The following is a 26,333-nucleotide window of genomic DNA, read 5'->3' as shown; positions in this document are numbered from 1 at the left end:
TGGCTGCAGGGCTGCTGCCGAGTCTGGCATCTCTAGACCAGCCCTGCATTTTATGGCTGCTGAGCCAATTCGTGCAGCGCTAGGGCCTGTCCATGGGTGGAGCTCAGGGACATTCCTGCACTTCGGACCCCTGCTGGGGTGAGGGCACCTCAGGAAGCTCCCAGCCCGGTTGCCCCTTTGGCTGTTTCCCACCCACACCCAAACCCAGAACAGCAGTAGCAGTTTAGCGAGAATCCAAGGGGTGTGGGATAGGGAGAGCCTGGCCCCAGCCGGATGCCTGTTAATCTGCTGCCAGCAGTGGCCATGGTTGCTTCCTGCACTGGAACTGGCCTGGCGGCTGAGTATTCCCCGCAGCCACGCTGGCTGCCAGGAGCACCACTGGCTCTGTGCCCAGCTGTCTGGGGCCCCAGGCCTCAAGGTCATGGAGGCTGCTCAGCCTTGACGTCACTGGGGAGGGTTCCCAGGGCAAGCCCGGGAGTACAGAAGATGAGAGGGTGGGATAGCCCATCTTGGAGCCCCACAGTGCCCCTGCTCCTGCTTTTCCGAACAAGATACGGTGACCTTCACTTGCATGGGGGCTCAGCCATTCCCCAGGGTGTCCCACTAGGGTCCTCCAGGGCCACATTCAGGGCTGGCCCTGCTGCCCGAAACCTTGGTGCCCACCTTGGTCCAGCTCTGGTGAGCCTGCCTGTGTGTGAGGAAGGTCACTGGTGGGGCCTGACCTTGGCTTGCACAGGCCTTAGGATGTCCAGAGCTGGGCTGAGACCAGACCTCCTGCCTGTGGTTGCTGTTGTCCCCCATGGAGCCTGACTGGGAGGGCATTGGGTCATTAGGGGGGAACCAGGAGGTCAAACCCTATCACGGGCCCTACCAGGGTTCTTTGCAAGACTGGAGTCATTTCTGGCAGTGACAGGTTGTTTGGCATGTCTCTTCTCAGCTGAGGGTGGACACAGAGCCCAAGCTACTTTCATTTAAGGAAAACATTGGTGGAATCAGTTTGCTCTTCTGTCACCATAGCAAAGTTGATTTTCAGCTCTGGCTCACATGGCTGGAATCTGGGTTTCAGGTACCTGCTCATCTGTAATGGGGCTGTCTCTCTGGCTTCGACCCCATCAGTGACCTCAATAAGCTGCTGTAGATTGGTGGGCCAAAAAGTGCCTCTGGTAGAAGAAAGGTGGTGTGTGTTGGCATCTGGGATGCTGCCCAGAGACTTCAGCTCTCTCCCCTTCACTGCCTGCTTCTGTCCTGCCTGAGGGGCCTCTCCCACATAGGTGGGATGGAGGAAGTGAGGCAAGGGGATGAATCAGTAGAACCTTTGTTGATTGGGAGTATATCAGCTACTTGGCACTCCTCAAGGTCAAGATACATTAGTAGCTTTTGGTCTTCTCTCTCCTTTCATGACATCAAATTTCATAGGCTCCCCATCTCCAATGCTATACAGAAACTTCCTGGGATTGTTTCTCTTAATAACTGTCCAGTGAACAAAAACCTCTTTTGTGTCATTTCTCTTGATAAATTCATAATCACTCTGGACATTGAATCATTTCATAGTGTCCAGGACTTGGATTGCCAGCACAGGCTTGTCCACCTGACAGGCTTGAGTGTAGGGGTATTTCTGGTTGAGCTGTTTTCAGACTGAGTCTGCCAGCTCATCATCCTTGGGGTCTCTGTGGTTTAGTGCCAGTAGTAAAGGATAAATTAGCAGCCTTGGGGGGGCGGAGCGGTGATGCAGCAGTAGGCCCTTGCACTGACCTAGGATGGGCCACGGTTCCATCTCCTGGCGTCCCATATGGTGCCCTGAGCCTGGAGCGATTTCTGAATGCATAGTCAGGAGTAACCCCTGAGCGTGACTGGATGTGGCCAGAAAACAAACAAAACAAAAACAAACAAAACTTATCAGCCTTGGGAAGGTCTTAAGATCGAGAACTCATCACCACTAGGAAGGCATCCTTCCCCTCTTGTGGCATGTGGGCAGGAAAATTTCTAGGGAGCCTGGCATGTGTAGTCTAGAGTGAGAAATGCAGGTAGATGGACCAGAGCAACATGAATCATTCAGAACAAGCGCCATGTGTACTAACGTTCCAGTGAAAGGCATGTACATTCGGTCCAGCTTGAGGGGCTGTCATGGTTGATAATCACCAGAGGGTCAAGTCACTTACCGTTGTTGGGGTCTTTCTCGGGTCCTCGGTCACTGTTCAAGTGCCAGTTGTGAAATTACCCCATGTGCCATATTTCCAGTCCCGGGTGAATGAGTCTGAACAGGGTCTCATATGAAATAATCCAAACCAGGCTGAGGGTGAAACACTTGTAGTCTGGCAGTCTTCTACCTTGTATGGAGAGCGAGCTGCCTGCCAGAACTGTCATTTTTGAATAGAGACCACCCTGGATGGGGGAGTAAGGAGATAGTTAAATGTAAGATAATCTCTGTTTTGGGGTAAAACAAACGAGGGATTATCTATGTTTTGGGTAAAACAAGGTGTAATCCAGTGCTTCTCAATTATTTTCTGTCATGCCCCCCCAGGAAGAAGAAAACATTATTCACACCCCCCATGTGACTGTAAATAGTATCTTTATTAAAAAAAAAAAACTTTAACCTGCAAAAAAAATATATATAAAACAATTTAAGATGATTTTTTAATCAGAGGTGATGTCTGGATTAATGGCTACAATGAGCACGTTTTGCAATGCATCGCTTTTCGAAGCGGGGTTTGAAGCAGGACACAGCAACTCTCAACTCCAGAGACATAGAGACATAGCACGGGGCTTAGCTTGTTAAGACAGTGTTTGCTGAGGTCAAACGTGCCCCCCCTTTCTGGAGCCTCGAGACCCCCCTGGGGGCCGTGCCCCACTATTTGAGAACCACTGGTGTAATCTAACAAGTTGGTTCTTTGGGTTTTCTGATGGGTGTGTGACATTGTGGTGTGACATAATCTGTTTTGAAGGGCTGGATAGATCGTACAGAGAGAAGGTACTTGCCTTGCATATGACCAAATGGCATTAATCTCTAGTATCTCCTCATGGTCCTCCAAGCACCATGCCAGTGACCCCCAAGTGCAGAGCCAGGTGTAAGCCCTGGACACAGCCAGTGAGGCCTCCTACCCCCGGAAATGAAATCTGTCTGGAGTCATGAGCTTGCCGGTGAGGCCCCCTGTGTGCTCTCTGGCAGGATATGTTTGTGCTTCCTGCACCTCTGTCCATCCAGCCCCCACTTGTCACTGCTCACAAGGAGAAGGGTTTGCAGTGACTTGTCAAGATGTTTGTTTCCATGTCAAAGCATCCTCTGTACCTTTTACTTTCTGTTTCCTCAGACAAATAATCATGTTTGCTTTGGTCTTTATTAGCATAATCCAGTCTGTTTTCTTAAAGAAAAAAAATGGCTCTGAAAACCAGACTCCATTTTCCAGAGTGCTCTATGGTGCTCCCACATTTGAAGCTATTGTGCCTTAGCTGGGAGCTGGGAGACCCTTATTACGTGCTTTTCTGCTTCCTGTGTAGCAGGTGAGATGGGGCTGGCGTTTGGCTGCCTTAGGAATGATCTGATTTCAGCTTGAGACAGAAATTCTCGATTTGCAAGTCTCTTTCTTACGTTTCGGATCTTAAGGACCTACTCCTCCTTCAGAGGTGGACCTTTGCTTAATCTGAACCATGCCATGGCCACTGTCTTCTTCCGAAGTATGCTGCTAGTACTGATTAAATAGATATCGAAGTGTGAGATAGAAAATGCCTCCCTTCATTCCCCCTGTACTGAGCGTCCATGCCACTCAGAAACCTGAGTCCAGCTCCTCCTCCCCTCCTCCATGTCTCTGGGGCTGCTTGGTAGGACACCCCCCACTTGTCTGAGCTCCCAAACTACACTCAGGTCTTCTGTTCTAGCCAGTCTTTCTGGACTGGGGCTGAGTAGGGCGAGAAGAGGTGGGAGGGAGGGATGTGAGGGACCCTGAGGTAGAAGGGACCCTGGATAGGAGGGAATGGAACCCAAGTAGAAAGGTCCTGGGCTGAACCACACACAAGGCCCTATGGCACAGTGAGATTTCCAGTGGTGCCTCTGGTGGTCCTGTGTAGGAAGAGGAGGAGGCATCCAGCCTCTGCCTCCTGCGCTGCTCCCTGTGCCGCTCCTGAGCTCCCTGACAGATGGGCACAGTGCCCTCGGCATGAAAACACGACCCTTCTGTGGCCACAGGAGGATTGATGCGTCTCTGAGGTTGGGCTTTGTTGACATATCACATGCAGACACGTGCGTCTACAATGTGCACAGGACACATACATGAAAGACACATATGCATATAGACACATGCACACAGCCACACACAGAGACAAAGACGTACTCAGGTGCCCTTGCAGACAGACATGTGCATGCACACAGAAGCACAAGACTCAAATGGGCACACAAGTACACACACACACACACACACACACACACACACACACACACACACACACACACACACACACACACACACACACACACACTTGCACACACTCTGCTGCCCAGTAGAGGGCAGGCAGATGTCGTAAGCGCCGGTCCAGGTGAGGGGTGGGGTGGGGGTAGTGGTGTTGTGCACCGGAGCACAGGGAGAGCATCACTGACTTGCTGCCCTTGCCCCGCTATGTGCTGGGAATATGGATTCAGACCTTGAGGCTATTGTGCTGGGCCCACAGAGTCTTGACTCCTCAGAACGAAGCCTTGGGCCTGGCAGGGAGGAGAGGGAAATGGGGGAGAGTGCATAGGAGCTTCCCCCAAACTGTCCTGACTGCCCCCTAGGACCCAGGTTCCATTCTTGGCCCCTAAGTCCCTCAAGCACTGCCAGGTGTGATACCTAAAAACCAAGGGAAAAAAATGCCAGGGAAGAGATGGCCAGAGAGATCAGCAGTAGCCTCTGGGGGCGCTTGAGGCAGATACCTGGGCCTAGGAAACAGTCCCCTGCATGTTGCTCACAAGCTCTGTGTCCTCTTTCTCTAACTTGGGGCCCTAGTTCAGCTTGACAGGAGCCCACAGACGCTCGCTCCATGCACAGACCTCGCTGCCGGGCCCTGCCATTGTGTCTGGACTTGTGTTTGCACCGAGTGCATGAGAAAGGCTCAGGCTTGGCCATGCATGGCAGCATCTCAGATACTGCAGCCACAGTGAGGGTAAAGGAAGATGAAAAAAGCCGTTTCTTCTCCACCAGTGATGGAGCTGCGTGGGGCTTCCTCTGTAAGCCAAAGCTCCGCCCTTCCCTCCCCTCTGTTCTGTCCAGCCTGGCAGTCCCGGGCACCCTCAGGTCCTGTCCTGGACTAGAGCCCAGCTCTCAGAGCCCTGAGCTGGGGACACTGGCAGCATCAAGCCCCCACCCTCTCCCCTGCCCTCCACCATTGCCAGCCATATTAGTGCCCTCAGTTCACATTTCGCATGAGAAACCTCATATACATGTGGGTCTTAAGTTAAACATCTCTCACACACTCTGGTCTGGGCACACCAGGACCTACCTGACTCACTGTGGGCGCAAGGATAGTTTAGTGATGAAAGGCTATGATGTCTCACCAACAGTACTTGAGAGAAAAGGCTGCACAGGCTGATTACCTGGTGACATTTTGGGGGAAGAAAATCATAAGGATTGTGATTTTTGTGGTGAAATAACAGTTATATAAGAACAGCCTAAGAAGACAACGAAGTCACATGTCTGGAAATTTCATTATGGGGGAATCTGCGAAGCTCGGCTTTCTAGCAGGACAAGATTAAATCAGTGTGTTTTGGTAATGATGTGCCTTTCTCTGGTTTGTCTGTCATTTGCTTTTGGTGCTGCTGCAAGGGCATTTGTATGTATTGTTAAAAGAGAAGTGGAGGAAACGCTATGAGGAGAAGCTGTGCTGCCTGAGGTGTGCTCTGCAGGGCTTTACCTGCTATCCCGGTAGGAACGTGGACCTGTAGAACATTCCTGACCACTGTCATTGGGACAGTGTAGAAAGAAAATCCAGTTCATTTTAGTCTTGTAGTTCTAAGAATGATAAATACAAAATTTTCTATTACACAAGCTGCACCAGCCAGAGGAGAGATGGTAAGATGCAGTGGTTGAATGTTGAATGTGAAGCTCCTCAGGTGGAGGGAGAAGGAGGGAGGGAGGGAGGGAGGGAGGGAGGGAGGGAGGGAGGGAGAGAGGGAGAGAGAGAGAGAGAGAGAGAGAGAGAGAGAGAGAGAGAGAGAGAGAGAGAGAGAAGGAGGGGGAGAGAGAGAGTGAGAGAGATGAGCCTTGTGTGTGCATTTAAGTGTGACTGAGTGTATGAGAGTATGTACTCTTGAGTGCATGTGAAACTATTTGTACATGTGAGTATGAGAGAGTATGAATGTGGGTATGAACATGTATGAGTGTGTGATTGTGTGTGTGTGTGTGTGTGTGTGTTTATCAGGGTGCAAGTGGTCTATAGAATAAGGCCATGGGGGAAGTGAGCCTTGTAGTGAGTGAATTGAACAAAGTGCACTTTAAAATTCAATTTTTGGGCTGAATCCAGATTGGTCCAGTTCCAAGTCGCATAGTATCTGAATTACCTGTATGCCAACACTCTCCTATTCCATTTCTGTGGACTCAGCTTCTCGGTGTAATACGAACTGTGTCTTTTTTTAGTCAGTGGCCTTTGATTCTCAGATAAAAGCCTCCTTCAGGATTCTTTGATCAGACATTCCAACAAGCTGGCAAACTCACGCTCATGGCATCTATAAAATATGCTCGCTTCCTTTCCATTTCTTTTAAATTATTGAATAATCCAGTGATTTTTTTTTTCCTTTTACAAAGTATCAAGAAAATTAAACCAGAATTTAATTCTAAAGAGTTAGGAAACTGGAAGTGATTGGCCAGAAAAGTAAAACCCTCAACTCTCAATGTGCCCAAATTACAAGCAAGGCCTCCAGGCCCTCCAAGTGCCCTTTGGGAGTCCTCCCTTCTCCCTCAGTAAAGGAAAAGGCAAATTGGACTCTTGGCTTTCCTCATGAAAGACCATGCAGAGCACATTTCCCCACAGTATTGTGTGTTATGAGGCACCAAGTGGAATGGTTCGGAGTGGGGACACTGAGGGGATACTACTCGGACCATGCAGGCACACCCTTCCACAGAGGCCCCCACAGAGCCTCTCTGTTGTTGCCGAAACTTAGAAGGAGCTGGGATTGTGGGGGCCTTGAGCTTCTCCTTAGAGCACAGACCTATCCTCGTGTCTTTAGTGATGCTCTAGTGCTAGGCTGGGCCTTTCCACTCTCTTGCCAGTGGCTGGTGCCTTACCTGGAACTGGGTGCTGGGGACCCCAGAGCCTGAGCACAAAACTGGATGCCCAAATGCCCAAGGGAGCTGGCATTTCCCATGAGCCACCATTCCTTTCTGTCTTCTGCCCTCCATCCTAGAGGCCAGCAAGCATTTCTGATCTCTGGTTGGCATCCATTTTCTGTGTGTGGAGACACATTGGGCACTTGCCTTCATTTGAAATGCATCATTTTGGCCAACCGTAATTGCACCTCACATAATAATTCAGAAACCTGGGGCCGGAGAGATAGCATGGAGGTAAGGCGTTTGCCTTTCATGCAGAAGGACGGTGGTTCAAATTCCAGCATCCCATGGTCCCTGTCTCCTGGATTCCTCAGTACTTCCCGCCCAGAGCTGGGCTGCGTGCAAGTGTTCCTGACCAGTGTGACATGAAACAGTGCTCATGGCTGGCTGTGTTCTGTTCCCCGAGAGCAGAGTTAGGGAGTCCCATTCACCCCACATCTCAGTCCAAGGCGCTGTGTGCAAGGAACTTGGGATAATTACTTTTCTTTGTCCCTGGCTGTGTCCAGGCACTGGAACTTGGAAGTGTTGATGTTTTCATTTAGTCACAGGGTCACTACATCCTGAGAGAGCTGCAGTGACTGTGCCAACAGCATCGGAAAGGGACCATGTCCTAGGATCTTGCTCACCTGGTGCCCACTTTTCAGCATGGGAAGCTTCTTTAGTGGTTCTTGGGCACATGCTTCATCTCTGAAGAGCTGCGGACTGATACTAGAGGACTCAAGATGATCTCAGCAGGCCAAAACCTTGCGTCTGCCCTCAGCACCAGATGGTCCCCAAGTACTGCTTGGTGTGGCAAACAGGAGTCTGCTCTGACCCCTTGTCCCTCACCTACCCTTGGTCAGTCTAGTCTCTCTTCCTCTCACTGTGGCTAATTCTGCCTCTGCTTATGGGGGGCAGCAGCTTCTCTCATCTGAGGTCTCTGACAGATCTGAACCATATTGACTGTCACGGTCCCTTGTCACCTCTCTGGGGGTGTCAGCCCGACCTTTTTCCTACTTTCTCTAAGGGTTTGCCTTTGCTGGCGGCATTCAGAGTCACCCCCCCCCCCCACCCACACACACACATACACATGTACACCCTTATGTGGACTCCATGGAGGGGAGGACCCTTGTCTCAAGGACCCACATTCTCGGGCTGTGGCTGTGTCACTCAAACTAGTCCACACCTGTAGTTTCTGTCTCCAGAGATGTGTTGCCACAAGCTGCCTCTTCCTTAGTTCCCCATGACACTTAGTAGGTGGGACATAGTACTGCTGCATAAAACACACTGTTTTATGACATTAGCTATTGTCTTGGGCTCCAGCCAAGTATGTGTGGAACTTACATTGAAAAGCATTACCTATTGAAAGCATCACAGGAGAAACCAAATCTTCTTTTATGAAATGTATGTTCATGGTAGCAAGACCAGGAATAGTAAATACTTGAAAAGACTGCCTTATATGTATCAAAAATCTCTGTATTATGACAATTTAATGTGGGTCAATAAGGAAATGTGATTCAAAATGATGTGGTTTTTAATACCAAGTGTTCCTTAGTGAAAACCAGCTTAGTAACTTACCCAACAGGTTAGGAGCCATTTTTTATGTTTTAAATGGACACATATGTGTGTGTGTATATATATGTATATATATTAAGAGAAAGGAAAATAATTGATTGGCTATCCTCAATGGTCTTCTTTGCCATCCAAATGTATAAAAAGCTTTCCCGAATAAAATAAATGATGAAAATGCAAGTAAATTGGAAATTATGCTCATCCATGAATCAGTATTGGAGGAATTGGCAGCCTCATCTGCTTCCTAACCTGTCCTCACCCATTCTCCTGGCCACCTGTCCCAGTCCCTCAGCTCACAGGCCATATGGGATTTTTTAGGCAAATGTGAGTTTTGCATAATATAATTATGAGATTTAGCTCTTATTTCAGATTTTGGGCCGTACCTGATGATGTCAGGAATCACTCCTGGTGTTGCTAGTGAACCGTGGGATGCTGAGGATGGAACCAAGGTTGACCGCATGCAAGACCAGCGCCCTACCCACTGTGCTATCTCTCTGGCCTCAGAGATTTGTCAAATGCTGAAAAAGCAAGAGTCAGGGGCCATGCCTCATGCTCAGTCAGTAGTACGCATGGAATATGGAGTGGCATAGCACAGGCAGTGGATGCATGACCCATCTGTGTTCATGGATACAGTGCTCATGCTGTGTTCTGTGTGGGAGTCAGGGCTGGGACAAGACCTTCAAGTTCTGATGTGGAATGAGATGACCCAATCAGGAGTGTCGGATTTTCTCTCCTTCCATCTTGTCTGTATTATTTAGGGGCCTGAGGTGTGCTCAGGGCTGACTCCCAGCTTTGCGCTTGGGACCTGAGCCCCTAGTATGTGTACTAGGGATGGAATCGGGGTCAGCTGCATACTAGGCAAACGCTTTCCTGCTCTACCACTCTCCAGGCCTCCCACTTCCTCTTTATAACTGAGTCTTCTAGGGACACCCAAGTCCTCGAGGTCCATCCAGATCTTACACAGGTGTGCAGAATCTGGCTCTGGTTACTGATCCTCACCTGCTATTAAGCATTTTTTGGCAATTGTGTCACCTGTCAGAGTCTCATTCTCCTCCCTGGCTCCTTAACACGTAAGTGGAGTAACAGGTGAAAGACAAACAAGGACATGGTGGTGGGAGGGAGAGGGATGGGCAGAATTTAGAGCCACTGTCACTGCCCTTGAGAGATGATTTTCCAGAAAATACTTTTCTGAACTTACTCTTGGATGCTTTGTTCTAATATATCCCAAGTCACTTGTGTGTTTGTAGGGGTGAAGAACTAAACACTCCATTTCTAAAACTGTCCACATGCCTGTTCTCAGCCGTGGCCTGTGGTGAGTCTATGTTCCCTGTGGCGACAGGATGGACTTCAGTGTGCCTCTTATTTGATGCCAGCTCCCACAGACTGAAGTTCGCTGGTCAGTGATAGGGCTGTGGCTGTCAGTGGACAGATAGCAACTGCTCCCATGTTCTCCCCAAGGGTTGTGTGGAGACAGGACCTGCACCATCCATCTGAACTCCATGTGCTCTGGACCACATTCTAGATTAAATCCAAGTTTGCTTTCTTTGAGGTTTTAAACTATGAAAACAACACAATAGTTCTAGTTTTTATCAGACCTGAGGATGGTAACAAGCCTTGTAGACGGCTCAAGTTTTCCCCCACTGTCAAGATGTTCCACGAAGGGACTTTCCAGAAATCTGAGTTTATTGCTCTCTGGAAACTCTGGGTTTCATTTCCCAGAGCACCTTCAGCTGCCCTAACCTGACTGAACTGCTGTAGCCACGAATGGCCTGTTCGAGGCCAACTGGAGCCCCAGCCTATTGGTCTGGCGGAACTACCACCCCAGGAGCGTCTGCCTGCCCCTGAGAACCCTCACGTGTGGGTGAATGTCCAACAATGGGAAGGAGAGCGAAAGCTCACCTGTGCCCCAAGTCCAGAGCCTTGTCCTTGTTTCCTTCTGACCCGACAGCCTTGGTGACTGCCACATCTCTTTTCCACTTGTGGGTCTCTCCAGCAGGGATAGGGGACTCCAGAGTGCTTGAGGAGAGCCAGGGCACCATGGCTGAGTCATACATATCCTGGCCTCAGCATAGCCCCTGTGCACAGCGGGTCAGTCGTTCTTCTTTCTCTCATTCACATTTCCCCCAGGAGGAAAGAAAGGCCCGTGAGGAAGCGCCTGGTGGCCCAAGTGCCCTGGGTGTCCTGCAGCGATGAGCTGTGCAGTTCTGGCTGCACAGAGGTGATTCACAGCCGATGATCGGGAGCTCCTGAAGTGTTGAAGGGGCTGCGGATGGAGGGAGACAGGAGAGAGGAGAGAGGGAGGGATGGTGGGAGGGAAGAGAGAGTAAGGAGGGAGAAAAGAAAGGATGGAGAGAGAAACAGGATGGAGAGATCGAGAGAGGGAAGGAGACTTCTTGGTGTGTGTGTGTGTGTGTGTGTGTGTGTGTGTGTGTGTGTGTGTGTGTGTGTGTGTGTGTGTGTGTGTGTGTGTGTGTGATCACTGCCAGTTGTGCCCAGGTTTTGACACCAGCTCAGGGTTTGGGGCGAAGTGGTACTCAGTGGAACTGAGTCTCCCACATGACCTGGGCCTTGTGTGCCCCTCTGATAAGCCATGTCATATGCTGTCCCCCCAAGGAGGAATCTAGCATGTCCAGGACCAAAGCAAAACAGATGGTACGGAGACCAGAGAGCCAGAGATTTGGAATGAGCCAAGATAGGGCCTGTGCCCTGGGTCTGTTTCTGATTCAAGTATCGAATCTTCTTAGTCAGTAGTTTTGAAAAGGGGAAAAGGCTTTACCCTAGACGCAGGGGTCCTCAAACTTTTTAAACAGGGGGCCAGTTCACTGTCCCTCAGACCACTGGAGGATCTGACTCTAGTAAAAACAAAACCTATGAACGAATTCTTACGCACATTGCATAGATCTTATTTTGCAATGAAGAAACAAAACAGATACAAATACAATATGTGGCCCGTGGGCCATAGGGAGCTCCGAAGTCACCTGGTCTCCAGGGCTCCTTTTCTGTTGACTGCTCAACACATGCCCTCATCCTTCCTCAGGAGTGTGGAACATGCACTCTCCTTCCTTTCTACCTTTATCTGCTCAAAAATAATTCTGAGCTTTCTGAGGGACTTGGTACAACTAAGTTGAGATTGACATTTATCTGTCATCCATAGATCATGGATTCACTATACCTCCAAGCTTATCCATCATAATTTACTGTATATTCACCCCAGTCTCATCCTTGCAACAGTCTGTTTCTCAGGACACAGGCTAATTAATTTATTTACCATCATCTAACAGCACTCCACCTTCTGTAAATCAAGTGTTTGAAATGATTTCTACTCATTGGCCTTTATTGCTCACTTCGTAGCTTTATGTCTTTTAAATTTTTATAAAATATCTTCCGTACATTTTATTTGATTTTATTATTGTCTAAAATGCTCAAATCTGTTTGTTATTTTTTGTTGTTATTGTATGACATACCTAGTACATATTTAACATTTTAAAAATGACATATATTCTATGGGAGAAATACTAATTTTTGACTCCCTTTCTGTTAACTGAGCCTCCATTCTTTTATCCTGGTTAGTTTAATTTATGAAGATTTTGGATGTTGAGGGGTGCTGCTGCATGACTTGCTATTTTTTATCTCAGTAATTACTTGATTTCATAACTTTCCTGCTAATAAACTGCACATGTTAGGGTTGGCGGGTTTGTACTTGAATTTATTCTCTAGGAAAGATTGGATTATAAATGGAGCAGATCTTCAGCCAATGACAGCACCCATTACATCCAGTAGATTCTAGACGCAAAGAGACCACATGCTTCTTTGTCGCATTCCGGATCACGCTGTCCTGGGAAATGTAGCCAGGATAGAAGAAATCATGGCTGAAAATAATGATGTGAGAAGTGGGAGGAAAGTAATTGCTGGTACATTAAATTCCTTTAAATTCTTATTTTTCAAAATTATTTCAAATTATTTCAAAATTATTTTTCAAAATGTGAACTAGCAAGCCACAGTGTTACTCATGATGGGCTTTCGAGGAGCAGGATCCAGCACCCTTTCCTTCGCCAGTATCCTCACATTCATGGGGGTCAGGGGCATATATTACAGCTTCTTGCATGAGGGGCAATCTGTGAGATGCCACCGGCTTCCAGCACATCCTCCAGGAGGTCCAAAGGGAGTCTTGGAAGAAAGAAAACCAAACAGCACAAGGAGACCAGAAGCACTCGCATTGGTCAGTCACTCATGGTGCTGACAGGACTTTTGGGCTATGCCGGGGACATGTTCCAGCTGGGCATTCTGGAACACCTGGGCCCTGCTTCATCCTCTGTGCTGTCACCTGGGAGGCTTGTCAGGGGGTCAGAAAAGGTCTGGGTGATCTGGGCACATCTTTCTGTATAAGCAGCTTAGGAAATTGTGGTCACATTCAGCTGTGCTGAGGCCACTTGCTTGGGTGGTACTTTCCGCCATCCCTTGCTCACACCACATGTGGAAGGAACCAGTGGGAGTGACAGCATTGCCCCATTCTCCTCGCATCCTCCTCTGATCTTACGTGGACTCCACAGTGCTCACGTTTGTTTCTTGTCAGAGAAATGTCACCATGGTGAATCAGGACAGTGGACATTTGCTCTGCTTTGTGAGTGAAGTAAGGAGTGAAGGTGGGTTTGGCCAGAGCAGGCCACTCTTCTCAAGAATTAGCAGGACTGGGTGATTTGCGTGTGTCCAGACTTTTGTTTAGGGAAGTGATGGCTCACCTTTCTGAGCCTGAGTGCCCAAACGGCCACACACATCAATTAAACCTTAATAACAAGATTTTAGTATCTAATAACTATGTGGTACGTACCGCATATCTTAGTTGCGGACCTTCCCGCATGCCAGCTGCAAGGCCTTGGCGTGCCACCGCTGGCACGTGTGCCATAGGTTCACCATCACGGGTTTAGGGGATCTATGGTTTAGTGTGTGTAGTAAGCTATACATACTGTGGTTTATTTCACTCTTTAGTTTTGCATCTTAAAAATATGCTTTCTTAATTTAAATTGAAGTGGAGGGGTTTTTTGTTTGTTTATTTTTTTTTATTTGGGGGGGGTCACACCTGGCGGCATCGCTCGGGTTACTCCTGTCTCTGTGCTTAGAAATTGCTCCTGGCTGGCTCGGGAGACCATATGGGATGCTGGGATTCAAACCACCATCAGTCCTGGGTTCTCTGCGTGCAAGACAATTGCCCTACAGCTATACTATCTCCAGCCCCTGAGGGTTGTTTTTCTTGGTATGTAAAGTCACAATGTATTTTATTTTCAATGATGTATTAAATTCAGTGCGATTCAGTATTCATGACATCAGCGCATTTTTCCCTCAGCAAGCACCTGTGTTCAGATCATACCCCATTTCTCAGCCTCGTGATACCTCTTTTCTTAACGGCACAAAGCCAGCCTTCCCAGTAGGAGACATGAGCCCATGCATCTCGTCTGTTATTCAGTCATGCTGATACAAGTAGTAGCTGTTTATGTTCTTGTCGTTGCTGAATTCTAGTTACTCTTTGCCTAATGTCTAAGCCAAGCCCACTACTCACCAATACTGGAATGTGTCACACTTTTCTCTCTTGCACAAAGAATGTTTTGACGGAGGACCGCTATGTCCTCTTTGCTTCCATGATACGAATCAAATCCCTAACATAACTGTATCACGAATTTTCCCCTTTCGTTTCTTGCAGTGTGCGGGGACATCCATGGACAATTCTTTGACTTGATGAAGCTCTTTGAAGTGGGCGGCTCACCTGCCAACACCCGCTACCTCTTCCTCGGGGACTACGTGGACAGGGGCTACTTCAGCATTGAAGTAAGTGCTGAAGTGCTGGTCCCTGTCATGTTCCCTGTTACAGTGGGATGTTCTGCCCTGCCCGGGCCTGTCCAGCGCCCACAGCCTTTGTGCACAGCCCTGTCCTCTTGCTGAGCCACTGCCTGTGGAGCAACTAATCTTGTTGGCGCTCACCAAGATGCCCAGCAGGGCCTGAACCAGGCTCCACCTTGTGCGCATTTACTATGCCAGCCACCTTGAGAGAATCACATCTTGACCAGCTGTGGGATGAGTTCATTGCCTGTGGAAAAATGGATTCAGAGTCAGTGCAAGAGTGAGGCGTGTGTGCAAGAGTCAGGTTGTGTTTGTGCGTGGGGTGGTAGTTTGTTGCTGTCAAGTGGTGTATCAAGTGTGTATGTCTTCATATGTGTGTGTGCACGCGTGCACGCTTACCCCAATGGCTTCTGTGGCTTTTGGGACACCTGTCACCCAACACCCATGATGTGTCAGTCCCATTAATTAGACCTCAGCACAGAACTTTGGACAATTGTTTCACCCTGACCCCCCATCACTCTGCTTCAGGCAAGTGGAAACAGGTCCACAGCGAAGGCATAGGGCCATGTCTCATTCACACGTGTTCCCCTGATGTCTGGCGTGATGCCTTATGCGTCCTACAGCTCAGGAAATATTAGGAAGGAGATTTGCTCAGAGTCAGAATTCATTGCAGTGCGGCCTTTTTGTGCTCTGGGCCCAGGAAACAAAAAGGCTCAAAGCTGGAAACAGTTTCTCATCAAGAGAGACAGTTAGTTCCTCTGTGCCAGGGGTTGGCCTGACATCATGTGTTCATAGTGCTCTTGTGAGAAAGCTACACTAGCAAAATAACGAACGTACTCCCAGAAAATGACATACAACTCTGATTAAAACAGTCTGTTTCTAGAATTATCTGACAAACTTTGCCTATTCACCTTCAGTCATAGAAAAATACCTTTTTTCCCCTGCATTTAGGCATCAGCTGTTGCCCAATTTTCCATGGTAAGGAAGATACGGAGGGAAGAGCTAGTATATTAGCTCCGAAGGAGAAACCTCCTTTTGGTTATTTCTTCCCTTTGGTAGACAAGAATCTCAAACACATAAAGTCCTGTCCGCGTGACATGGCGTACAGTCGTGTTAGTGTTTGCTTCTAGGCGGACAACTTGACACGCATGGCCTGTCAGCAGAGGACGAGAAACGCTACAACATAGTGCTGAGACCTTTCTTTATGGCTCTTCTCTCCCACCCCACTCGGTGACGTTTTCTATTATCAGAGAACCCGCCGAGGTCCCTTCACTCCTGGTGAATTTTCGTTCTCCTTTGAAGTGCCCTTTTGGAATCCACTCAGGCAAGCTCTGGATGTGCAGTTGGTAGCAGCTGTGGCTCTGTTGGGTGCTAGTGTTGAAGACTGCCCTGGGCCACTTCTGGAGATACTTGGCTCTGCTAGCACCTGGCAGTGTTGGGTCTGAGCATGCAGAGCTGCACCAGAATCAACAGCCATGCACTGCGTGGCCCAGGCTGCCAGGTCTGCACCCCCGAGCTCTCATCCTCCCTCCCAGAACCCACTGTATGGAGATGCCTTGGGCACGCCATCTGGAAAGGCAGGAACTTTGCCGTGAGTGGACTTGGCTCGGAGAAAGTGACACCTAGAGAGGTCTTCCCCCGGGAAAGAGTGGCCAGTTCTTAAGAGATAAACTCCAAAGCTGACGAATGTTCTTGCATTACACCCCCATCTCAGGGCACCACAGGCTGGTCCCCAGCACCACCCTCAGCTCAGAAAGCGGGCCCCGTGGCAGGAACAAGCCAGTTTCAGCACAGATGAACCTCACGATTATGTTTCTAGAAGAGGGTTGGGACACAGGGGCCATCTGGGGTTCTGATTTTTGGGGAGTGGGGAGTTGGGCCACACCCAGCGGCGCTCGGGTACTCCTGGCTCTGCGTTCAGAAATCACTGTTGGCAGGATCAGGGGACCATATAGGATGCCAGGAATTGAGCCGGGATCTGTCCCGGATCAGCCACTTGCAAGGCAAATACCCTACCGCTATTGCTCTGGACCTCCAAGATTCTGGATAGTCACTGGCTGTGGCAAACTCTTGGTGGGATGTTGCTGCTGTAGATACTGTTATTGTTATTTTATGTCTTGCATGTAAAACTTGTACCAGTTTCTTCCAAGCCCTCTTCATCTGGAGAAGTATTTTTTCCCTTTCTGTAGAGCTGGTTGCCCATCACGTTGCTCCTCATACACATACAGTGGCATATTTTCACTTTCAATTAGTTCCCGTTTACTTTCTTTCAGGGGACACTGTGTGGCCAGAGGATCCTCATGGATTATCCGCTGTACTTGGTTTGGTTTCCTGTTAGATCATTTCCTTCCCTGATGAGGCCAGGCATTGGGGCATTTGATTAGGTGAACCCGTTTGGTATGAACACATACTTACATGGAATGGGAAAAGAAGTGTTGATTTTGTTTCTGTGTTTTTTCTTTCCTAGTGTGTGCTATATCTGTGGGCCTTGAAAATTCTCTACCCCAAAACACTGTTTTTACTTCGTGGAAATCATGAATGTAGACATCTCACTGAGTACTTCACATTTAAACAAGAATGTAAGTACACTCCAACCTGACCCTCCTTGATACCATCTGTCTCGAGCAGCTCTGAAAAGGAATGTGGCCCAGCAGATTACAGGGTGATCCATGGGTTTGTGGGGACACCAGGTCCCATTTCTGTGTCACTCAAAGTTCTCTAAGTATGGAAGGTTCAAAGAACTCTAGAAGATCTATGGAGCTCAATTATGATTGGCTATCTTCACACACACACACACACACACACACACACACACACGTGAGAGGATCCACCCACTTTGACCAGAGGCACTGACAGTACTGGGTTCATTTTCCACATGGTCCATTGAAACTTATGGCTCCAAGTAGCAGCAACCCCGACACGCAGGAAACCTCTCTTTTGCTCCACACAACTTCACTGAAACTTTATCGAAAATCTGCAGCCTCTCATACTTAGCTCTAACGCCAAACCTTGCCCTGTTTGGAGTAGTTACATGCTAATGACCGGGCTCCGCTGAGGAAATATTTTGTGAGCATCCATGCCAGAGACACAGCTCAAGCCTGTGGCCGCTGTGTGTCCACAGGTAAGATCAAATACTCGGAGCGCGTGTACGACGCGTGCATGGACGCCTTTGACTGCCTGCCCCTGGCTGCCCTGATGAACCAGCAGTTCCTGTGCGTCCATGGGGGGCTGTCCCCTGAGATCAATACGCTGGATGACATCAGGAAGGTAAGTGCCTCTGTGTGTCCCTCGGACCCTCCTGGGAAGCATTTTGGGAAGCTGGCATCGCTAGCTCAGATTCAGTCTTTCTGGCTGCAAAGAAGACTTGAATTTTAAAGCATGTCCCAGGCCTCTCCTAAGAAAAAAAGGAGGATGGGTACCCAGAGCAGTGGGGTTCAGCTAGCCACTCTGCAATTACATCATCTATATGCTACATACGTCTGTATGTGTACGTACATACACTGGAGTTGCCATGCAGTTTCCTTTGCCTTAGTCGCTTGGGACAGCCTCACGGTAGCTTGCACTACCTTAGATCCAGGCATACATTTCAGTGCTTGGGAAAATGTAACAACTTAACCTTTAAAAGGTTTTACTTTCATGTTTTAAAAAAATCTACTTCTTACATATTACAACTTTACTGAAACAGTTTAACAAAGGCAGTGATGGGACCCTATAGAGTGAATTGAATGTGTAGGTAAAAAAAAACTGCTTTCCTAATGGCATTTTTCTGCTTCCTTTAACACTAAGCATTTACTGTTTAGACAAGGGAAAAATGTTAAGTTAGGTAGGATGTCTTTTTCATGAGTAAATGTCAAAGTATGGGATCATTTTATGCAGTGGAAGAGACAATTTGTTGGCGATGTTTATGCCTGATAAATGCAATAGTGTGAGAACAATGGGAGAAAAAGAAAAAGCGATTTTAAAAAGTATAGGGCTTCTTTTTTTCTTGCCATCCCCTTCCCCGCCACCAGAGAGGAAGCAATATAATTATTTTTCTGATGTTACTTTAAAAGTGATACATTAGTTGAAATTATTTTAAGGTCTGAGAATTGGCTAGCATTAATGTTTATCACACAATTAGAATATAGTGTATGCCCCCTAGCTTTCTATTTTAATGTCATTCTAGAAAATTCTCAGCTGTTGAGAACTATATTATGGACCCTTTTAGAAAACTAAGAAAACATGCTTGTACCTGTTCCAAAGAAAAAAGAGAAGTAGAGATCTGTAAATTTTATTATTGGTTGCTGATAACTTAGGAAGAAGAAATTGGTCACATTGCTCTAAGTATGCTTTGAACTGTAAAATCTGAATGTTGGGGTTTCTTCCTAAAGATTTGTAATATTAGATATGTCTGTTAGCCGGATTCATTGTAAGTAAAGCAGCTTCAGACAAACTGATTGCAATTGGTAAATGGCATGTAGAAATATGCAACTTAGACTCACTTAAAGTTAATCAGGGGTCGAGAGCAATAGGACAGCTAGTAAAACACTTGCCTTGCATGTGGCTGGTCTGAGTTCGATCCTGGCATCCTATATGGTCCCCTGAAATCACTGAGGAGTGATCCCTCAGTACAGAATGGGGAGTAAGCCCTGAGCACTGTTGGGTGTGGCCCTGAAACAAAAAAAGAAAAATGAGGAATAAACACAATTTAAATTCTAGTTGTTGCTTAAAAATCGGGGGTGGGGTATTGAACCAAGAATTCCTTGACATCACTTGGGAAAGTGGTGGCTGTTAATTATTTTCCCCATCTCCTCAGAGTTTGGGAAATTCATTTCAAAATCTTCAGAAATCTAGATAAGAGGCAAATATTACAAGTTCTTCTCTCTCCTGCCTTAATTCGTTAAATTAGAAAATAGTGGGGATTTGTTTTTCCCTGTGGTGTTTATCAGAGAACAAAATCAGGTGTTTTACCTCTTCATGTCTCCAGGTCTCATTTTAATCATTGGCTTGCGTGAGAGAGCTGTAAGTGCGGCTGTCTTGCTAGCAAATGTTGTGGAACTATAGACGTAAATTCCTGTTTTCTCCTATAGCTTGAACAAGAATGATAGAAGATGGGGACTGTAATGATTGTCCTCAAATTTCAGAATGCAAGATTCTTAAGTTCTTTACATGACTGAAACCCAAACACAATCATGTATGTAATCAAAGTGTTTAATTAAAAATAAAAAATAAATAAATAAATAAAGAGGAAAAAAATTCAGTCAAAATAGCATTTTTCATATAGGAAGAGAACTACAGTATAAAATACTGTACTACAGAAAATAAAGAGGAAGGCTGGAGCTATCAGGATATGTGTTGTATTGAAAATACAGTCACCACTAACAAAACACTAAACCTCCACCACAAAATGAGTAACTCTGTATGCAGTTGGGTTTTTAATCTGTTGTTGTTTAATCTTTTGTTGTAACATTTGCGTCTTTAATCCTTTTCTTCATGGAACTCACCATGTGAGGAAATAAGTCACAAATGCAAGCGGAATCTCTTCCACCATTAAATTGCTACTATTACAGAAGGAAAACTCCCTTTACCTGGTTTTTGTTTTTAGGCCACACCTGACAGTGTTCAGGGGTTACTCCTGGCTCTGTGCTGAGGAATTACTCCTGACTAGGGTTTGGGTGACCATATTGGGATGCCAGGTATCAAACCCAGGTTAGCATCCTATCCACTGTCCACTCCAACCCCCTCTACCCAAACGCCTATCCTCAATAGTATCATTACGATCTGTAAATAATAAATCCACAAGCTGTATTTCCAACCCCGGGTGAGTTGATTTGAAGCAGGGTAGCTGTGAAGAATAAACCAAGCCAGTGAAATGGGAGAGACCCATGGAATCAGGGGGCTTCTCAACTCATGGTCTCTCTTGGCCTGCCAAACAGAAACCTCTATTTACCAGGTCAAATCCCCACCAGACAGGGGAGGGTCCACTGAGAGATAAAAACTACTTATAAGCCAATCTTCTTTTACATGTCAATGGGATAGGTGAAAAGGAAAGAAGAAGCTGAGGAATGCCTTTGGCAGGGTGTTCCAACCACCTTAGCTTTGGGTAAAAGCAAGGTATTCCAACAGGTTTAAGTATGTAGGTATCTTGGGCCGGAGAGATATAACAACAATAGGGTGTTTGCCTTGCATTGGACCGAACCGGAACAGACCCAGGTTCAATTCGCGGCATCCCATATGGTCCCCTGAGCCTGCCATGAGCCATTTCTGAGCACAGAGCCAGGAGTAACCCCTGAACACTGCCAGGTGTGGCTCCAAAACCAAAATAAATAAATAAATGTTTTTTTTTTTAAAGTATGTAGGTATCAGATGATGCTGCCTGACTTTTCAATTTTGAAACCAAGCCATGTGCACTTTTAGACTTTTCCAGAAAAAAATCTAACATTCTTATTGCCTCTCAAAGCATTATAAATTGACTAGGGTCTGTGCAAAGCAGAGTCTCTCTCCTCTTTGTTGTTTTGGTTTTGGGGTTTTTTTTTTGGGGGGGGGGGTCACACCTGGTGACACTCAGGGTTTTCTCCTGGCTATTTGTTCAGAAATTGCTCCTGGCTTGGGGGACCATATGGGATGCCTGTCAGTCCAGGCTAGAGTGGGTAAGTGCCTTACCTCTTGTGCCACTGCTCCGGTCCCTCCTTTTGAGCTATTTCTCAGCAGGACCTTATGTATTTTCACAGGGCAACATTGTTTGCCTGGAGAACTCCTTTCCCAAGCTTACATATTTATAGGTCTTAAACAGGTCTGTTTGTAATGAATATTTTATGAATAACATACTGGCTGAATACAGAGGGTCTTATTGAAGTTTTTATTGGGTGTTGAAAAACATGAAATATTGCGTCCTTCTTTTCAGACATTAGTAAGGGATAGTGTAATAGCAGATTCATTATTTGCATCACATTTTGTGTCCCAAGAATATGGGGAATGTAATCTGTTGTCAAGCAGATATATACTTCTGAAGACATAGGAGAGATCTTTTCAGATTGTTAAAGAATCAAATATTAAGAAGATCAGTCCTTGGCAGATGGGTTTCCAGAACTGTTTCACACTCTTTCTCATAAGGTGGTAGAATAATGGCTGGACTTTACCAGGGATCATTTGACTGTTGGTCAAATCGTGATCAATGAAAACAGCAGTGTGATAAAATTGTCAGAGGTGTGTCATTTCCAGTTTTTGCTGTGCTCAAACCTAAATGCACCCCTTTTCTGCCAATTGTGCTATTTATAGCTGGAAAAATGAATTCCTGGCGAGGGCTACAGGTTCTGCCATGCCAGTGGCAACTGAGTTCAAATTTGTTTTTGTTTTGTTTTATTGTTTTTGTTTTGCTTTCGAACCATACCCAGCAGTGCTCATGGGTTTCTCCTGACTCTGCACTCAGAAATCACTCCTAATGGCTCAAGGGACCATTCGGGATGCCAGGGATAGAGCTAGGTTGGCCGCGTGTAAGGCAAATGCCCTCCCAGCTATGCTATGACTCCAGCCCCTCAGATTTGTTTTATGAATGATTCTGTTCCTCTCTGCCTAGTGAGACCAGGACGGGTGCCAGGGAGAGCGTATGGCCATCCCAGGTACCGTCCCTCTCCAACCCAACCCTTTCAGTGTTGTGCCTGACAGCCAAGCCTGAGCCACTCCTCTCTCAGGCCAAGTCTTGTCCCCACAGAGTAAGGAAAGTGTTTTCACCTACCTGGGAGCCAGCCAGTGATGGGTGCAGAGTGCCTCAGGTAAAGCAGGAGGCTAGACAGTGGTAGGGCAGTGTATGTAGGCTGAGCCACACTGCCTGCTCCAGTACTCTTCCCAGATGATGAAGATTGCGCTCTCTCCTGCCCCTACCAGTTAGACCGATTCAAGGAGCCCCCTGCCTACGGGCCTATGTGTGATATCCTCTGGTCAGACCCATTGGAGGACTTTGGAAATGAGAAGACACAGGAGCACTTCACTCACAACACTGTCCGGGGCTGCTCCTACTTCTACAGGTGAGTCTCTATGTTGCCTAGGCTGTGCACATGTGTGATGTGTGTCAGATGCTTGTGGTCTGTGTGGTGTGTGATGCCTGTATGTGTGTGGCATGTTGTGATGCATGTTGGATGCCCACAGTGTAGCATGTGTGCTGTGTGTGTAAGTGTAACTAAATGCCTTGCGCAAGCTAGACATGGTTTCCAACTGCAAAGGCAGCTCCCCCACCACCCACCTTTTCTCAAACTCACCAGCAGCCCCTCCCTTCAGCCATTATTCTACCACCATATGAGAAAGAGTGTGAAACGGTTCTGGAAACCCATCTGCCAAGGATTCAGTTCCTGAATCCCTAGGACCTCGAAGTCCCTACTTCCTCCTGCTGCTTCTCTCACTTCCCAGGCTGGCTCTGTTGTTTGCAGGAGCCTGATGCACTCTCAGCCCTGTCTCCTCCTGCTCCAGTTTTATCTGGTAAAGGTTCTTGTCTGATGTCTTACAGCCCATACCTGCCTCCCTTCCTGGATACCGCTGACTGTTGGCTACCTGGGTCCCCTACCCTGGGACCACTGTACCAGTTCATGCTGCCTCCTCTTGAGCCCCAGATGACCTTTAAGTCGCCCCTCTATCGATAGCGACACTCTCTTGGTGATGCCACCAGCATCAGTACCTTCCTGCCACCCCTAGCCCCACTCTGAGCCACTGCTGTCATGATCAGATGTGGATCCTTGACTCATTCCATCACTTAGTAAATATTAGTTGAGTGCCTACTGTACACATGGTCTCTGAGAGGTTTAATGGGTGCTCCTGCCTTTCAGGGGGTGCCAGTCTGGGACAGAGAACCCTCGGCAGGAAATGCTATCAAAACGCAGATGCCCGGTATACTGTAATTAGTGCTTAATGCACATATGCATTCTTCCTCTCTCCCCCTTTCTCTCAGACACACACCACACACACACACAGCCTAGCTCAAATGAATTAAGGTTCTTGTAGCAAATGAACCATACTAGAACAAATATACCATAAGTCATATCAGAATCCTCAGGGAAAATGCATAAAGCATAAGGGTTTTTATGAGAACAAGGGGACAGTAATGGCCTAAAAACTCCGTGTGCTCTCTAGGAGCTCTGGATGATAGAGACCAACAGTACTCTCAGATGATAGAGCCTATATGCTCCTGAGATGATAGAATCCATTTGCCCCCTAGGGTGATAGGGTCCTGTTCCCCCAGGGTGATAGAGCCCGTGTGCCCCCATGATGATAGAGCCATGCCCCTCCCTTGACAGCGGCTTAATGCATGCTTTTTCTCTCTCTGGCAGTTACCCAGCTGTATGTGAATTCCTACAACACAATAACTTATTGTCTATTCTTCGTGCCCATGAAGCCCAGGATGCAGGGTAAGTGTCTGGCTCCCCAACCCTACAGTGCTCTCTGATCCCCTCTCATGTGGGTCTGCATGAATGGCTGCACATGCTGTTATCCCCTGGGGAAAGAAGATGCAGATCTGGAGCAGGGCCGCAACAGGAAATAATCCAAACAGGCTGAAGAGAAATGAAACATGGGCCCAGGGACCTTTCCAGCATATTGAGCAAGAGGAAGAGGCCGACCAGAACTGCAGTATTTATTGGGAAGTTAGGACTTCCCCCATGGAGGGGTGGTGATGGTGGAGAGCTATGGTAGTGGACCTATCTAGAAGTTCTTCCTGCCTAGGTAGGTCTTTGACATGTTAAATAGGAAGCCATTATTTTGAAGAGTGAAGGCCTACATTGCCATCATGGTTTAGGATGAAAGCCAGTTAACCTTACATTTGCCCATTTGTGTCTACTAAAATGCAGAAATAAGAGATAGGAGCTAATAGGGTGGCTGGGTTTTGCATAGGCATAGTAAAAGCTGTGGAAATAAGGGAAAAATAACTTTTGGCCTAAGAGCCTTTCCTGGGAAGCATTTGATCATATTTCTAACCTCAGGCTTCAAACAGTTTGCCTCACCCCAGTCTTTGTTCTAGATCCCATAGTGATTCTTCTCTTAGTAGTTTTTGTAATTAGGCACAACATTAGAGTCTTTGGCTTGTCACAAGTCCTATATCATTGCCAGGGTTTCACAAAGCATGCCCTCGTGTGCCAGTCGTTGTCTGGGCATCAGGAAGCATGCCTTGGTTTGCCAGTTCTTGCCAGGGTGGCATGAAGTTTGCCCCTGGGTTCCTTGTTGCCAGCACGGCTCAAAACCATGTCCCTGGTCCAGTGAGGGAACCCAGAGTTTGGGGTTGTATGGCTGATCTAAGATCAACTGAAACTTAAGTCAGTAAGACAAATGTTGAGGATTAAAGGCCCTCCTGCATCATAGAAATTTTGGAGTTTCTATTACTAATAGATGGGAACTCCTCTCTTACATAAGACTGCCCCATTTTACTGGGTCTATGCAAAAAGGAAAAGAAAGGATATTGTTACAAGGTGATATTGGGCACCAGGATACTATCTTTTCCTCAGAAGATGTTATGCTCTATAATCCCTGATCATACATAGAGTAACACCACTGTTCCCCCAGGAAATACATCGAATACACATGTCCCCTGATTTTTTTCTACTAAACAAGTGCAACGGAGCGGTACTGTATCCCAATATAAAAATATCCATAAAGAAACACATATCTCTCCCTTTGTTGAATAAGTCCATAGTGGGTAGAATCTGGATTATTTTTTCAACTAACAAGGCCATCTATTGGTTAATGGTAGTCAGGGAGGTGGTGGAAATATCTTGCAACTGCTGGGTGTAGTCATGAGCAGAGATTAGTTCTTGAGCCAGAGCCCACTTGAATTGACAATTCTGGTCATGAGCAGCAGTCCTCAAGGGGTGATGTGAGGTAGAAAATGATGTGAGGGGGGTGCTCCAGGGGTAAAGGTGTTTTATAGGAAAAGCAACAAAACCAGATGTGAGCCTAGGAAAACAATAGAAAAGGTTTTGCTGAGTAGTAGGTGGGGAAGGGAGAAGGATTATGGTGTACAACACAGACATTACGTATGACACAGGCAGACATTAAACCAGCATAAAAGAGGCACCACACACACATGCAGACACTTAGTTGATTGATTGTAAAACTGACCTATCTAGGGTGGAAAACTAGGAAAGCGCTTTATAAATATAAAGCCAGAAAATAAGGTGGTGAGGAAATTTTAAGTTGCTGTAGTAGTTAATTTTTAGGAATCACTGCTAATGAGGGTAGACTTGGCTATAAAAGCTCATAGGTTAGATTATGTCTATATCATACTCAAACCAATCAGCTTATCTATGTCCTGTACTAAGCATATAACAAAAGCTTTTTTATAAGTTGCTAAACATCTTATAATGAGCACTCTAATAAGAGTTAAGAACACCGATGGGGCAAGGAGTCTATAGTTAATCCCATGACAGTACATTTCAGGGGGAGAGAAACCCTGTATCTCCTAGGCCAAGGGAATTCCCTATCCCCAATAGTTACTGTGCCTATGCAGGGGGAAAAGGAAGAAAAAAAAAAGGGGGGCACAAAACAATCATTTTTCCACATATTTATTTATTGATTGATCGATCTTTTGACGTCTTTATATTAGTGTAGAGATTGAAGTTGATGTCTCCAATATTATTTTATTTTATCTTATCTTTCTCTTTCTTTTTACACTCCGGCATGAGTTGATTTCAGAACCGAGACTGT

General features: G+C 46.9%; 1 protein-coding gene across 4 annotated transcripts in view; it reads left to right on the top strand.

Moving 5' to 3' along the window:
• PPP3CA (protein phosphatase 3 catalytic subunit alpha) overlaps positions 1–26,333 on the top strand; it is a 1,090,725-nt gene that overhangs the window by 75,881 nt on the left and 988,511 nt on the right. For all 4 annotated transcript variants that reach the window (XR_007502344.1, XR_007502343.1, XM_049786916.1 and 1 more), the window contains exons 3-7: positions 14,536–14,660; positions 17,140–17,251; positions 17,794–17,939; positions 22,536–22,675; positions 23,969–24,046. Coding sequence is in view for 2 of the 4 variants with exons in the window: in XM_049786916.1 (XP_049642873.1) it covers positions 14,536–14,660; positions 17,140–17,251; positions 17,794–17,939; positions 22,536–22,675; positions 23,969–24,046 (601 nt within the window). In the remaining 2 variants the exon portion in view is untranslated. The remainder of the gene's footprint in view (positions 1–14,535; positions 14,661–17,139; positions 17,252–17,793; positions 17,940–22,535; positions 22,676–23,968; positions 24,047–26,333) is intronic.

Source organism: Suncus etruscus, chromosome 14 (assembly GCF_024139225.1).
Source record: "Suncus etruscus isolate mSunEtr1 chromosome 14, mSunEtr1.pri.cur, whole genome shotgun sequence".
In the NCBI taxonomy this organism is placed as follows: Eukaryota; Metazoa; Chordata; class Mammalia; order Eulipotyphla; family Soricidae; genus Suncus; species Suncus etruscus.
Note: the sequence above shows the minus strand (reverse complement) of the source record. Positions and strands in the feature narration are given on the sequence as shown.